The 15344-nt window shown below is 44.0% G+C and overlaps 1 protein-coding gene across 7 annotated transcripts in view; it reads right to left on the bottom strand.

The window, feature by feature from the left end:
• Positions 1-15344, bottom strand: part of BBS4 (Bardet-Biedl syndrome 4) — a 111617-nt gene that overhangs the window by 15289 nt on the left and 80984 nt on the right. For all 7 annotated transcript variants that reach the window (XM_033920290.1, XM_033920291.1, XM_033920293.1 and 4 more), the window contains 3 exons: positions 12545-12697; positions 10630-10801; positions 1751-1820 (listed from right to left, as the gene is read on the bottom strand). In XM_033920290.1, coding sequence (XP_033776181.1) covers positions 1751-1820; positions 10630-10801; positions 12545-12697 — 395 coding nt within the window. The remainder of the gene's footprint in view (positions 1-1750; positions 1821-10629; positions 10802-12544; positions 12698-15344) is intronic.

Below are 15344 nucleotides of genomic sequence, written 5' to 3'. Positions count from 1 at the left end.
TTTCTTTAAATTAAATTCTACATCTTATCTCCAGTTTAGAAAACTGCTTAAAACCTACTTATTTAAGAAATTTTTAGATGTATAGCATTTAAAATATTCATTTATGATTGCCAATTTATTAATTGTGTGAGTTATACTTGTAATTCACTGTATATGAACAGTTTATTTTATTGTTACCTAAATTGAACTGCAAGGTATTGCAGAATAGAAATAACATTTTATGTTGTTTTTATCTCTGCTAGTTTTGAGGCAAAATGAGGTGATTTGAAGGTCCTGGAGAACTTTAAAAAAAAAAATCAAAATGGCAACCACAGCAGCATTTTGACACCAAACTAAAAACAAGACAAAAAAAACCTCAGAAAAAGGGATTTTAGAGAAGAGGAACCCAAAAGGAGGGGCCAAAACCTTTAGCTTTTCAAGATCCCTCCCCCCCCTCTGATTTTCCTCATAGGCCTTACTCATTCTTTGATGGTCGGTATATTAAAAACCAATAAACTTGAAACTTGAAACTCATTGTGACGTGTGCTGTGGATGTACTGCAGCCTGTTTCAGCTCTTAAAGTAGCTGGATCTGGGAGAAAAAAATCACTGCCTCAATGTGACTGTTCCTTTAACGCTGAAATCTTTGGGCTGCCAGTTGGATGAAGTCTGACTGATCCTCAAACCCCCACATGCGAAATGTGGGAGGTGAAACACAGCTGGCATCCTGAAGAGTCCCGCTGAGCCCCCTATGGATGCCTGATTCTCAGAAGGAGCATGTGTGCATGCATATTTTGGCTCTCCAAATGTTACACAATATGGCTCCTGAGAGAAAAAGGTTGGACAAGGTTTAGAAGAACCTTTTACCAGGAGAGCATTCATACATATTCATTCTGTCCCTACTTTGACAATTCTCTACTTCTTAATTTATCTTCATATGGATACCTGACAGCCTGTGCTCAAGCCCGTTACCCAGTAGGCAAGGAAAGCTTCTACAGGACTGCACCCTGAGCTCCACAAAAGTTTCTGCAGGTTGGCTAACAGGTACCACTGAGGGATTGGCCTGCCAGCTGCAGACCTCAGTCTGCTTCTCCTCCACACAGGCAGTTTGACCCCTGATCTGGGGAGCTCTGAAAGTTGCCAAAAATCTATGAGACTAAAAAAGTAAAGAAAGAAATATACAGAGCAGAGCAGAAAGACTCCTTCCGGTTCACATGCAGAAGGAAAAAACTGAAGGGCACAGTAGAACCCTCTAGTGAAGGAGGAGGTGTTGATAAGCTAGAATAGATTTCTTCTGCATTGCTCATGATCCATCCAGAATGACACATCTATTGCACAAGACTATACAGTTGATTATTAGCTGCAATGTCCCAAAAGATAACTGAGAAAGCATAAAACCTGTACAGTTCCCCCAGTTTATTTTTGAAATATTTCACTTCATACTACTACCACTATCAGTAACATAGGTAAAAAGTACTAAAGTACTGTTCAAAGTGATTCAAGTGATGATCTGCAGTTTGGAATCTAATAGGACAGCTAGAATCTCTGCAGCTTCAATTAGCAGCAAAGACTTCTTCAGCATAGATTGCCATCTAAACACTGTAGGACAGGTAAGACTTCCAATCTTGGAACTGCTGAGCATCTTAAGCCTCATCCCTCACACAACCCAGCAGATAGAACTGCTTTATGCTGCCACATATGACTAAATGTGAAAAATCCAGTGCTTCGTACTATGTAGTTTATGGAACTAATCAAGAATTTTGCAAACTTACTGGTCAAATATCACAGCCTGTTCATAAGACCGTTTTGCATTCTCAGGGTCTTCCAAGTTTGTCAGGGCAACTGCATCAAGGAACAGCAAACAAAAACTAATTAGGATTATCTTATTTTTAGAAATTGACCTCCCTAGTCTTTAGATTAAAGTTGTATCTTTCTGCTATGGTAATTTCTCTGCCTGTTATGAGGTCACTGCAGATCTGTCCTCTAGTGCCTGCTTTCATCTCTAACTGGGTCTCCATAGAGCAGGGGTCTCAAAGTCCCTCCTTGAGGGCCGCAATCCAGTCGGGATTTTAGAATTTCCCCGATGAATATACATGAGATCTATATGCATGCACTGCTTTCAATGCATATTCATTGGGGAAATCCTGAAAACCCGACTGGATTACGGCCCTCAAGGAGGGACTTTGAGATTCCTGCCATAGAGCATATGACAAAAAAAGAAAAACAATCAACTGAATGCTCAGTTTGACTCAAGCAATGAATGATAATAAAATGTGGAGTTTTTGAGACTAAGGATGCGTCTGCACCTTCAAAAAATTTTTTTGAAGCTGCTATGTCCGGAGGATTACAATATTTTATATCCTACTGTGATGCTGAGGTCTTTTCTCCACTTTCTTAAAGAATATCTGTGGCATTTTTCCTATTGCACTATGGCACCTGAATGCATGTTAGAGTTGGTGTTCTCCATAGAGCATGGCATTTTTTACCTCAGCTACTTTCATTCCTCCTCTGATAACGGGCGTATTGATTTTCTAATTTATAACTCTAACCTTAACCCTGGAGTATGAACTGTTATATTGTCTAGACTAGAGGTGTCCAACCTTTTGGCTTCCTTGGACGAAAAAAAAAAATTTCTGGGGCCGCACAAACACTAACGCTAGCTGATTAGCAAAAAAAAGATTGAGCAGGTCCCAAATTTGCAATCACTAATATAGAAGATGTACGTATCTAATAATAAACCTTCATTAAAGGGACACTGTGGAGAGGAATCCAAAAAAGCAGTAATACTTACCCTGTGAGATCCTCCACGTGCACCACTGACAGTGGGATTAGCCACAGGCTTCCGCATCCCCACTCTGATGAGCATGAGCAGGAATGCGTGCTCCTGGTTCTCCCATTCACCTCTATTACAGCTATGGTGAGCCTCTTCAGAGCGGGGATGCTGAATCAGCTGTCAACAGCACATGTCTAGGATCGTTCAGTCAGGGTAAATATTACTGCTTTTTTGGGCCTCCAACTTTGAGCTTAAGCTCCCTCAAAATGAACATCTCCCCTACTGTAGCTAGTAGAGATCCCCAAGCCTCACCAACTGATGGCTACCTCCTCCCCCTCCAACTTCTGCAGCTGGCAGCAATATTGCAGAGCTGCTGCCTTCCCTCCTCCCTGCTCCCCCCTTGACTTTCATGCATGCATGAAAGCAGTGGCAGCTTGAGGATATTGTCATTGGCTGCAAAGCTTGGAGATTTTGAGTTGCCAGACTGGAGGAAGATATGTCTTCAGTTGGCAGGGCTTGGGAATTCCCACTAGCTCAAGTATTTATAAATTGCACTCAGGCAGGGAGAAACTTTGGTGCCCATCCACTAATTTTGGGCTCCAGTCTCTCCCCCAAATCAGCTGTATATAACTATGCCACTGAATATAAAAATAATTGTGATGGGCACATATCCAAAAGCTAACAATTTTTTCTACCTTGTTGTCTGGATATTTTGTTTTTCCATCATTTTGGTCCCAGTTTCTCTTTCTGCTTTTTGTTTATCTTCAACTAATTCTCTTTCCAGTGTCTTATGTCCATTTTTTTCTCCTCTTCTCTGTTGTTCCATTTCCTTCTTATGCCTGTCCCCAACGTATTGATTTTTTCCTTTCAGCTTTCTTAACTTTTTCTTTTCTTTTTTGCCTCTGTCCACTCAAATATTGCCTTCTTTCTCATCCTTCTTCTTTTTAAATGTTGAGCTACCTCTCAATTCTCCATCTTCTCTTAGTCCCTAACGCTCCTCCCATTTCCCATCACACTCTTTTCCCAGCCTCCTATTTCCTCTCCATTACCACATTTCTACCACTGTACTTACTGCTCTCTCACTCATCTTGTCATCTCCCTTTTGACCTCATCCACATGGCTCACCATTTTCAGAATCCCACTCCCCCTCTCCACTGGTCAGGCTATAACTCCGTCCCTTTCGTTCCATCACCTAGCGTCATCTTATCGCAGCTCTCTTCCCTGCTGCCCTCCCATGGGTCCATTTCTCCCCCTCTATCTCTATCTATCCTCTCTTTTCTGTTTTTCTTCTTCCCTCCCCCCTTGATGCTAACATTTCTCCCTCCCTCCCTTCCATTTCCAGATCCAGCTTCTCTCCCTTTCTCTTCCCAACTGCCCATCACCCCATCTCTCCTCTTGCCTGCCTTCCTCCCCCAGGTCCACCATTTCTCCCTTTCTCTTCCCAACAGTTCTCCCTTCAATTATCTCTTTTCCTCTTCCTCCACACCACCCCAGGTCCAACTTCTCTCCCTTCAGACCATTGCCCACCATCTCTCTCTCTGTCCTCTGTTTCTGGCCCCATAAGCTCTCCCCCAACACCCAAACTGGCACTTCTTTTAATACCCTCCCCCCTGTACTTTAAAAAAACAGTCCAGGAGGCTTCCTTGGCCCAATATGTTCTCCCCTTCTCTCCGCACCCATGTATCTCTACCTCACTCCTCTCCCACCACCATGTCCAATAATTCTCTCTCTCTCCCTCCCTCCTCTCTCTGCCCAACAGTTCTCCTCTTTCTTCATCTCTCCATGTGCACCATCTCTTTCCCTCTTGCAGACACCCAATTCTCCCTTTCTGTTCCCTCCATTTTTCCATCCTATGGCTCATGCTCCCCTCTTTCTTTTCCTTCATTCTGTGTCCTAAGTTTGTGCTCCCTCCCTCTCAAGTCCCAACATGCCCTTCTCCCTCCTTCCCTTCTGTGCTGCAGGTGTTTACCTTCAGACATACGAGTACTACTGTTACTATATTAGTTCATAAATAGAAGGTTAACATTAATTATATTATACACACACACACATTGGAAGATTAGGTTTCTACCTATAATAATTTTCTTTCTGTTAGTCCCTGGAGGATTCCATATGCTAGGTGTTCAATCCCAAACCACAGTCCATGTATTGCAGGAATTCATATCTTTTCAAAACACATGGCACTCTCCCCCTAGTGGTAAAATCAGTTCAGTCCCAAAGACAAGCAAATACCTGTAAATCCAGGACAAAGGGGATACAGGGGACAAACCCCATCAACACAAGTAAGTCACGAACTGGTATGCTCTGCAAAATGTCAACAAGTAATAAACAGGCACAAAGGCAACTCAGAAAGAAACATTGATGAACAATGTAGAATTAACTTTCTGTGTGCAATGAGCATCCCAAGAAAGAGCTTTCAGCAATGTGCATACTCACAGAAAACTCCCCACAGGATCCGGCAACTAGCTGGAAAATCTTCAAACCTGTAAGGAGAATAACTGAGACAGAAAGAAGCAGGCTATTTCAAATTACTAAGTGTATACAGAGAGAGCAGGTCGTATGGAATCTTCCAGGGACTAAGATTATCATAGGTAAAAACCTAATCTTCCATTCTGTTACATCCCTTTCGGATTCCATATGCTAGGTGACATACCAAAGCCACGGAAGCTAGGGAGGGACAGAAGAGCCTGCCCACAAACCAAGGTCCCACCAGGTAAAAGTATGAAGAAAGGACCAAGAGCCACCCTGAAAATTTCATCAGGATGAATCATGCAAGATACCACCTACAACAACGCCACCCTTCCCATCAAGAGTGCTGGAAGTGAAATCGGTGGCTGCACGTCACTGGCGATGTAAGTCGTAGAAATGGCCGTTCGAATCCATTGACTTGGATGCCAGCCCACCAAGGTGAGGCGCAGCAGTGAGAACAAAAAAGTGATCAGACAGCCCAGAACTCAAGTTATCTTTTCCAAATAAAAGGAGTAAGATCTTCTGGACATCTAATCTGCGGAAGATCCAATCTTCGCACTCTGAACCTGTCTGAAATGCAGGCAATCTAACCTCCTGATGGATTCGTAAAGCCAAGACCACCGACAAGTATGGAGGAAAACACCCACGTCTATCACACGGTAAAAAGGTTCTCTGCACAACGGTGACCAGAAAAACCATTGTGAATGTCAGGTCCAGAAGAAATACATCCTATAGTGATTCAAAGGAAGCCTCATCAAGGCCTTGTAAAACAATGTTAAGAGTCCATGAAAGGAAAAGAAGAAGCAAGGGAGGTCGTGGACGAAGTGTCCCCCCTCATATACCTGGTCAGATCTGAAAGCTCCTCTGTGTACCTGAAAAACGCAAAGTCTGCAACCTGAACTTTCAGGGAGGCCACTGCCAGACTTCTGGCTAAACCCTCCTGAAGGAAAACCAGGACTACCTAACTGGGAGCCTGCTCAAGCTCCACCTAACTCACAGCACACACACACACACCCACACCCATGAGAAAAGCCTACTAGGCTTTGGCAGAAGAAGCCAAAGTAGAGGGTACATTGAGCGCAAAAGAATCAAGATAATTACCTCCAAATAACCGCTCACCATCAAGGTTGAACGCTCAAGAGCCATGCCGAAAGACTAAAACGCCGTAGGTTCTCCAAGGACACCAGTCCCTGACTGAGAAAATATTAATAAAAAGGGAATTGGAGCCTCTTGTCCCACTAAAGACATCCGAGAACCGCAGGCGGCGAGGCCAAACCAGAGCCACTAAAGACACCAGACTAGAATGTGTTGCTTGTTCAGCAGATAACCTGATCTATCAGAGGCCATTGGGGGAACATCATACAGGAACTTGTGAGCCAGCCAGGGCCAAACCAATACATCCAACCTTAGCTTCCATACTGTTCATTGACTGAAAAGGCGCCCCGGCCTTTGAGATCTCTGCTGAAGCCAGATGTAATAGCAGATGAAATAGCTCCTGTGAGAGGAACCAGGCTCCCAAAACCAGGAAATGTCGGCTGAGGAAGACTGCTGGAACAGTGGCAACTCCAGCCCCATGGGCCGCCGAGAAAGCCAAAGAAAAGCTTCCTCCCAGTGGAATGCCACCACTCTATCTTGCCCAAGAGAAGAGATGGAGAGAAGATAGCACAAGAGCCCTGTACCGATGTACATAAGCCACTGCTGCGGCTTCGAAGAAAACTTGCACCACTGGTCTTTCTGAAGGGGCTGAAGAGCGAGTAGCACCAGATGAATTTCCAAAGCTCCAAACGAAAGGTCCACCAACGTTGCAGACCAGGAGTCCACTACCCATGAATGGATTGGAACCCATAAGGAGCCCGCAACCCACTTGGAAATTCAAAGAAGCCAGCCCTAGCCAAGAGCCACCCACTCAAATTGCTGCTATTTGTCTCTGTCCAGGAGAAGAGAGCAGTCATGAAAGGTGGAAAAACTCTGCTAAGATCATTAAGAGAAGAGGGACTACCGTCAAGGGCTCATGGGCACTCTGGCCTAGGGGATCACCCCCACGAGGCTGCCCAAGTTCCAGAACCTACAGATAAACCCAGGCCAAGAGAGCCAGACAATCCAAGAGAATTCTAATCTGCTGATGAAGGTTCTGTCTACTCTCCCTGAGAAGGAATGCACAACTCCGTCTGGAGACAAAGAGAAGGCCTAGAAAATCCAGAGACTGGGGGGGATGCCCTGCGTCTCTTCTCGAACTTGCCCAAGCCTGCAGAAGAGACACTACCAACCCCAACACATCTTTGTACACCCAATGAGATGGAGCACAGAGCATCCACTGTCCTAGGAAGGGTGGATGTGGACCCCTGCTGGCAGAAAGCCAGCTCTACTATAATCACTGGGATGAAAGGGGTGAGGCCAAGGGGCAGAGCTGCGAACTGGAAATGCTGATGTGGAACATGGAAATGCAGAAACCTGCGATGCTCTGGGAAGATCTAAATATGGAGGAAAACCTCTGGGAGATCCAAGAACACTAGAAACTCCCCTGGAGACAGCAGCTAGCCATGAAGTGGGTGACTTACCGTAGAACAAGAATGTGTCTTCAAATCGCTGAGCCCTTCTGGCACGAGGAAGTATAAGGAGCATCCGCCTAAGTCCTCATTCGGGGTACTGGAAGAGGTTTGAGCATCCCGAAGACCAAGAGGCACTGTAGAATATCACAGACCCTAAACTCTGTTGCTGGTGACTTGCCGGAGTTCAGAAACCAAGCCGGAGGCAGGTAAAGTAAGATGAAAGTCGAATCCACACTGACAAAGCAGAAGACCACCTGCGAGTAAGGAAACCACACCAGCCCCAGGCAACATTGGCACTTTTTATTCTAATTTTTGTGTGGCATAGCCACTGCACAGGAACTTGAGGATGCCTGGAATCAGAACCATGATAACGGAGGCGTAGACCTATGAATTTCTCAAGAAGAAAAAACCTGAATATCCCTGATGACACCTGTGGGAGGAAAGAAGAAGACTACGATCTCCTCCCCATGGCCAGCAAAACTGGATTACATGGAGCAATGTAGGGTGGCGAGCACCACACCTGAGAAGAGGTCATCCTGACCTATACCAACAAGAATCCGGCCTATGAAAGGACGTCCACTGAAGGAGAACATTGAGTCTGCGTCCACATCCAAAGATGGGGCCAAAGAGACTGGCGCTCAGACTCTGCACCAGCAGAACATGTACTGACTCGAAAGAGATCATAAAGTACACCCGGCGCTACAGCCACACCAACCCGCACCAGCGGAGAAAAGGCATGCACTACCACAGAGGACGTATTGTGCAGGGCGGAATGACAGGCAAGTGCCAAAAATGAAGTGGCCACCACCACTCGGCTTTCTGAGGATGCAAGAAAAGAATACTGTGTATCAAAACAGCCTCCTGTATCCTGAGAGACCTGAATACTTACTCACCAGCCCTACGGTGGGCTGCCCACTGGAAACCTGCACCACAGCAGAATCTACCTCAGGCTGTTCAGACCTGCCAAAGAGCAGGATTCAGGTGATAAATCGGAGACATAGCTGCAGCAGATTGTAAAACGCTGTCTGGGATCACATTGTTCTGAACCCTGTCCCAGGATCCATGGATGGAATGGAAAAGGAACAGGAGAATGGACCAGGACTGAAGCCTGGAAAGTGAAAAGTGGAGTTCTTAAAGAACACCAGCTATAAAGAAGCGGACAGAAGCCTGCTGAAAATGCAAAGAAATCCGGACGCTCAGGAAAAAAAAGGAGACCAGTCTCAGCAAAGGCAACAGCTGGATCCAAATTAAATACAGTGGCAGGAGAGAGAAAACCCCCCCCAGAAAATCTGCATGGCAACTACTGCAATTGAAATCTGGCACAGCCAGACAAGAGAGCGCCCAAAAGGAAGCTTTGCCACAGACGCCACTGACTGAAAAAAGCACAACATGCCCACCGACTGTTTCAAACGAGCGGGGTCTGGGGAAACGCCGTTCAGAGGAGCCGAATAAAACCGGGGAAAATGCCCACTCTGCAACCATGGCAGGGCACTGTTGAGGTACGTGTTGCGCGTCAAAAGAGTTCCCAGACTCAGAACGCAGGCGAACTGCACCAGACTCCAGAATAGCACCTAAGCGAGATTTTCTTCAGAAGGTACGGGCCCAGGCCAGTTCTCCAGCCCAGGAGGACATGATGGAGGGTAAGTCCGAAGCTCACGCTCCCATCCCTGGCGCGCTATGGCATGCGTTTCAAATTCGCTGATCCGGTGCAATGTCCAAATGCTGGGGAGTCCATCCCAATCGATTTTGAGTCAAATCGAGGGGTTTTTGAGGCAGAATTTAAAGTTAGAAAAAAAGATCGATTTTAAAATCCAAGATGGCCGCCATCATGAATTCGAGCCAAAATCGGCAAAAATAACAAACATCTGAAAATTAAAAATAGCGATTTGGGGTCTAGGGAGGTGGGGGACCTGAACCCTACCCACATAAACTGAAAAATGGGTTTTAAAACGTTTTACAAGCAGCCCCCGAAGTTCCCATAGGAAACAACAGAGTTACTCACAGAATCTGGTGCCTTCTGCCTGTCAGTGTTTTTTCAGCAGCTGAATGGAGAAACAAGGACTTTTCTGCCCCAGAACAACTCTAAATGCCCAGGAATGGAGATCTTCGGACAGCCAGACGGCCAGAGTCTGACCTCAACCTCCACTCCCATGGATACGCTGCAATGGGGGAGGAAAAGGCAGCCTGTGCCCTAAAACCCGGGTGGGTTTCTATCCAGACGCACTCAGCTTGTACTAGAAATCTGTGACTGTGGGGTCATCAGCCAGCAAACTCCACGGAAGGGAACCCGTGTACTTCTAGAAGGTGGTACATAGCAGGCTGGCTTCACAGGACTGCATCCTTTTCTCCAACAGAGGTCCACTGGGGAGGGGTCTCAACGAACTGAAGCCACCAAGAAATTAAGTTTAAGCGAACTTTAATCGAAAAAATAAGAAACAAAAGCAGAGCAACAGAAAAAGACTTCTGCCCAGACTGCTTGCAGAAATTGAAAACTGATTTTACCACTAGGGAGCATGCTCCATATGTTCTGTAAAGATGTGAATTCCTGCAATACCCAGACTATGGGTTGGGATTTAACACCTAGTGTATGGAATCTGGAAGGGATGTAACAGAATGCATATAAAGTGATATCTTTTCAGTGGACTAAATGAACAGATTTCTCGATTAGCTTTCAGAAAGTAACATGCATTTGCTATAGCAGTGTTCAAACATGTAAGTAAATGCACACAGATTGTACTTAACACGAACAAATAAGAGTTTTCCCACCCTAGAGTACAAGTTATTTGACAATAGCATGTATGCACGAGGTTTGTAAGTCTATAGATGTACAAAAGAGCCTTGTTTATGAATTCCTCCTTACCTGCCAGAAGCATGTAGAGATCTCCCATCTTGGGCTGCAGATTGATGGCAGCGCTAAGAAAGTGGAATGCTGATGCATACTGTTGCATGGTTAGGTGCACCAAACCCAGATTATACAGAATCTTCCAGTCAAATGGGGCCAGGTAATTGGCTCGTTTCAGGCAGCTGATCGCCTGGTAAAAACATGAGAGTATCATAAATTAAAAATTAAGAAGCAGAGAATTGTCAAAGTGGAGACAGAATGAATGTAGTAGTCCCTTCTTGAGCTACATGCTATCCTGGTAAAAGGTTCTTCTAAACCAGGCTTGTCGAACCTTTTTCTATCAGGGACCACATTTTGTAACATCCGGAGAGCCAAAATATGTATGCACATGTGCACTCATGCTCTTTCTGAGAATCATACACTCTAAGAACACACAACAAAATTTGAATTACACATTATTTATTACTTATACAAATGTGTATACCCATTCTAGATGGTGGACTGGGAGAGAAACATTTTCCTTCCACCGCCTCCCCTACCCCCGTGTGCATTAAAATTAGTACCTTTGCTGGCAGGGATGCTAAAGTCTTACTAGCCAAAGAAACTTCCTGTCAAGCCAATCACCTCCTCCTGGAGCTCCTGCAGTAACCCATGAGTCCCAGAATCAGCAGCTGGAAGCACCCTGCTGACTTTCGGGTTACTGCAGCAGTGCCAGGAAGAGGGGAGCAGCTCAGCAGGGAATTCCTTTGATGGAGCTTTTGTATCTCCGCCAGCCATTTAATGGGTTAAGTGCAGGTTTTGAGAAATATGATTATGTAGGTTGACTGCTAAAACCAGGAGAAGAGCCATCAGAATATACAAATGAATTACCTCAACACTAGGAGTTCTCAATGGGAATCTACTCCTATGGAACTGCCTGTAGATAAATAGGCAGATATGAACTTATCTTCATTTATGGAAACTTCTTTCGAAGTGGTTACTGATATAACTACCACGCTTGTAACTCTAGCTTTGGAAAGTGACAGGGAGTTTGTTCTTCCTCTGTATTTCCGTCATATGAATGACCAGGTTTTTAGGCTCAAATGTTAGAATTTTTCCAGATTTATCTCAAAAACCCAGAGACATAGGAAAGAATTCTTGGCCTTGAGGCCAAGAGCTCTGGTGACTACATTTCTTGTTAAGTATCCTGCAAAATGTTATGTTTCTTATCAGAATAAGAATTTTCTTTTTTTTTTTTTTTTTTGAGCCTCAACAACTTTTAGAATTGGTTGGTAACTGTGCCTAATGATATATGACTTGCCATTCGGACTTAGGAAGATATATCTATTGCTGTTTCTCTTGCATTAGTTATTTGATAATTTCCACTGTGGTTAATTAATTTTCTTGATCTCCTATAAAGTGGACTAAATAAGAGTTTATTTTCTTCTGCTTTGTTTGCTTAAATTGTATTTACTTGATCTGTACCAAGTGTTATTGTATGCTTGTAAAATTGAAAATCTTATTTAAAAAAAATTAAAAAGAATATACAGATGAGGAAGATACCAAGGATCATACAAAACAGGTTTGAACTTCATACACAACCAAAGTCAGGGGCCTTCAGACCTGCAACCTTTTATTTCTTCCTAAAATAACTTGTGTGTCTGGGAACATATGTCAAGTTAGGTTTCATTAATAAGAGGTCCAGGGATAAAATCCAGTGAAAAAAATGAAATACGTATTCAAATGTTCTCTTTTTACCCACCACCCTTCACCGCATCTCGATCTCTCACCTGATTACTTGGATGCCTGCTTCCCTGCCACAATGCTTGCACAGTCTCCAACACTTCTTAGTCTTCCAGTATTATAATGACCTTGTGTTTTAGAAATATTTCTGCTCTAAGTACAGATTAGGAGAAATTCATTCAAAGGTAGATAAAGTGTGAAAATGACTCACGGCTACATATTTCTTCTTTCCAAAGAAGCACATGCTTATGTTATTCCAAAGTGGAGGGCTCTCAGGCATGGTACAAGCTGCTACCCTGTACTTCGTAAGGGCCACATCAAAATCCCCATGGGTCTGCATCATACTGCCTGCAGCCAGGATTGCCTTCAAAACAGCAGACATACAAGTCATGCAACATGGGTCAACCTGAGAAATGATTAATTATGAAGAAGCTTGTCTGGCAAACTGGAAGTACAAGAATAAATGGAAGTTTTAGTAGAGATGCAGACATTGAAACCTTCTCCTCCCCATCTGGTAAATTATACACTCATGTCACTGCATTGGGCAGCACACTGCTGTGGTATAATACAATTTGGAAAGGCCGCAGGTAACTAGGAGGCAACAGCCATATCAACACTGGTAGTTATTTAGATCAGTGTTCTTCAACCTTTTGACACCTATGGACCAGCAGAAATAAAATAATTATTTTGTGGACTGGCATCGGTCCACGGACCAGCAGTTGAAGAACACTGGGCTAAGTCATGGGCCAGACCCCGCCCATCTCCATCCAATCTGCGCCCCAGACCCCGCCCCCATAATAGTACTAATTGTAACACCATTTTTTCCCATTCATTTTTCATATATATATATATATATGCACACAATATAATTGTATTAACAACACATAATAGTTAACCACAAAATTAAAATACACAAAGCATACTGTATGCTTCTCAACATTCATTCCTATGCAAATACAGGACCAAAAACTAAAAGTACTAATATATACAAACAAACCCTAAGATGCAAGACTCTGCAAGCAGTACAACCCCAGAGGAAAAGAAACAAATGCATTTCTTCCAGAACAGACAGCAGATGTAAATCAATCACTAAATTAAAAAATAAAATCATTCCTCCTACCATTGTTGTCTCCCTCCCTCCATGCTGTGCCTTGCCCCCCGGAGTTATCTTTGGGCCGGCTCCCTCTTCCTGAGTGCTGCAGTGCACAAAGCTATGAGCAGCGGCTCCTTGCACATCTCGTGCCTCATCTGGAAGCCTTCCCTCTCACATTGCAATGTCAGAGAGAAGGCTTCTGGTTCAGGTGCAGGATGTGCGTAGGAGCCTCTTCCCATGGCTTTGTGCACTGCAGCACTCAGGAAGAGGGAGCAGGCCCGAAGACAACGCTGCGTTGATCACACCGTAGACCGGTGGCTGAAGAACATTGTCTTGGGCCCGATGTGCATGCTGGACCTGTGGACCGGCAGGAAATTTCTGCGGACCGGCAGTTGAAGAACACTGATTTAGATCAAGATGAAGCTTAGTGGTTAGACATGAATTAAAGACAGGATCTTGTATGCTCTCTGCTCAAGGTGGCAATGTACTATAGAGGAAGATAACAAAAATATATTGAATAAGGAGTGGTACCTATAAGTGATCAATCTCAATGGCTGGCAGCTGGATTATGTATAACTCATTTTTATCGTGCACTCATAAAGCAAAATATACACAAATCAGTCAGTTGCACCATCAAAAACATTCACATATGGAAGGGTATCCCCCCCTCCCCCCCAAAAAAAAAAAAATCTGAAATGGTAACAACAAATCCTGACTTTTCAAAATAATAACTTAGCCTATGGTACACCAACTTTTCCATAGAGATAGCTGTTTACACCTGCCCCCCTTCCTCCCCCACTTTCCAGTTCCTGCCCAACCAATCCACCATACTCATACTAACTCAACTAATAATATGCATATTGACTTCAACATTTCAAAATTCTACTCCATGCAGTACCCAATAGTCATCCAAAATGGCTCCCAAATAACTGAAATCGTATGCCCATCAATGAGTTCCAGTTGGAAATCTTACGTCTTTCCACAGTTAATGTAGTTATCATACATGATCTCCATTGTTGCATCAATGCGGTCCATCGCAGAAATGTACACAATCCCTTCCTAGCTGGGGAGGGGGAGCGTACTTGATCCAATAACAATCATGGGGTAGGTTTCAAAGATATGGACCAAATATTAGAGATAAAGGTAATATCTGTGACTAAAAAATTTGCACCTGAATACAATCTTAAAACATGTGGCCCAGGGTTGCTGCCAAAAATGCACATTTCAAACAAGCTCCAGACTCACAAATCCTCTTTGGGGATATGTATAGGCACATATTGACTTTATATTGGCTTTCCCAGTAAGGCATGTGGTCAGCAAGAGTTTGTGTGTTCTTTATACTGGCCAATAACTGTCCTTCCTCTAAATTCATTTCCAGCTACCCTGCCCAAGTGTGCTTCAACTTAGAGAAATTAGAGGCCGGCGCATGATCTAGCAGCTGGAATATATGCTTGGTAGCACTGAATGGCATAACTAGGTAGACTGTATGGACAAATTGTTTGTTTTCTACCATCATCTACTGTAATATGTTGCTAACTTTCTCAATCATCCTACTCAGATATAGCAAAGTTGCTTACCTGTAATGGGGGTTCTTTATAGACAGCAGAGGAAGGCAGCCACACTTGTTGGTGAAGTCCTCAGACTTATCCTATGTCTGTGCTCTTCCCTAGCAATACTAAGCTTTTGGCTTATTGAGCATGTGCAAGGACTCCTGCCTTCAGTGGCTCCTCCCTTTGATACTCAGTTTTGTCTCTAGCTGAAAAAAAATAATATATATATATATATCTTAAGAGGAGAAGGTGGGAGGGGAAGTGTGGGTCCATTCCCCTACTGTCTAAGGAGAACCCCCATTAGAGATAAGTAACTTTGCTTTCTCCAGAGACAAGTAGGGGAGATGCAGACACACTTGTTGGTGAAT

The sequence above is a fragment of the Geotrypetes seraphini genome, chromosome 14 (assembly GCF_902459505.1).
Source record: "Geotrypetes seraphini chromosome 14, aGeoSer1.1, whole genome shotgun sequence".
NCBI lineage: Eukaryota > Metazoa > Chordata > Amphibia > Gymnophiona > Dermophiidae > Geotrypetes > Geotrypetes seraphini.
This window is presented reverse-complemented; position numbering and strand designations above follow the sequence as displayed.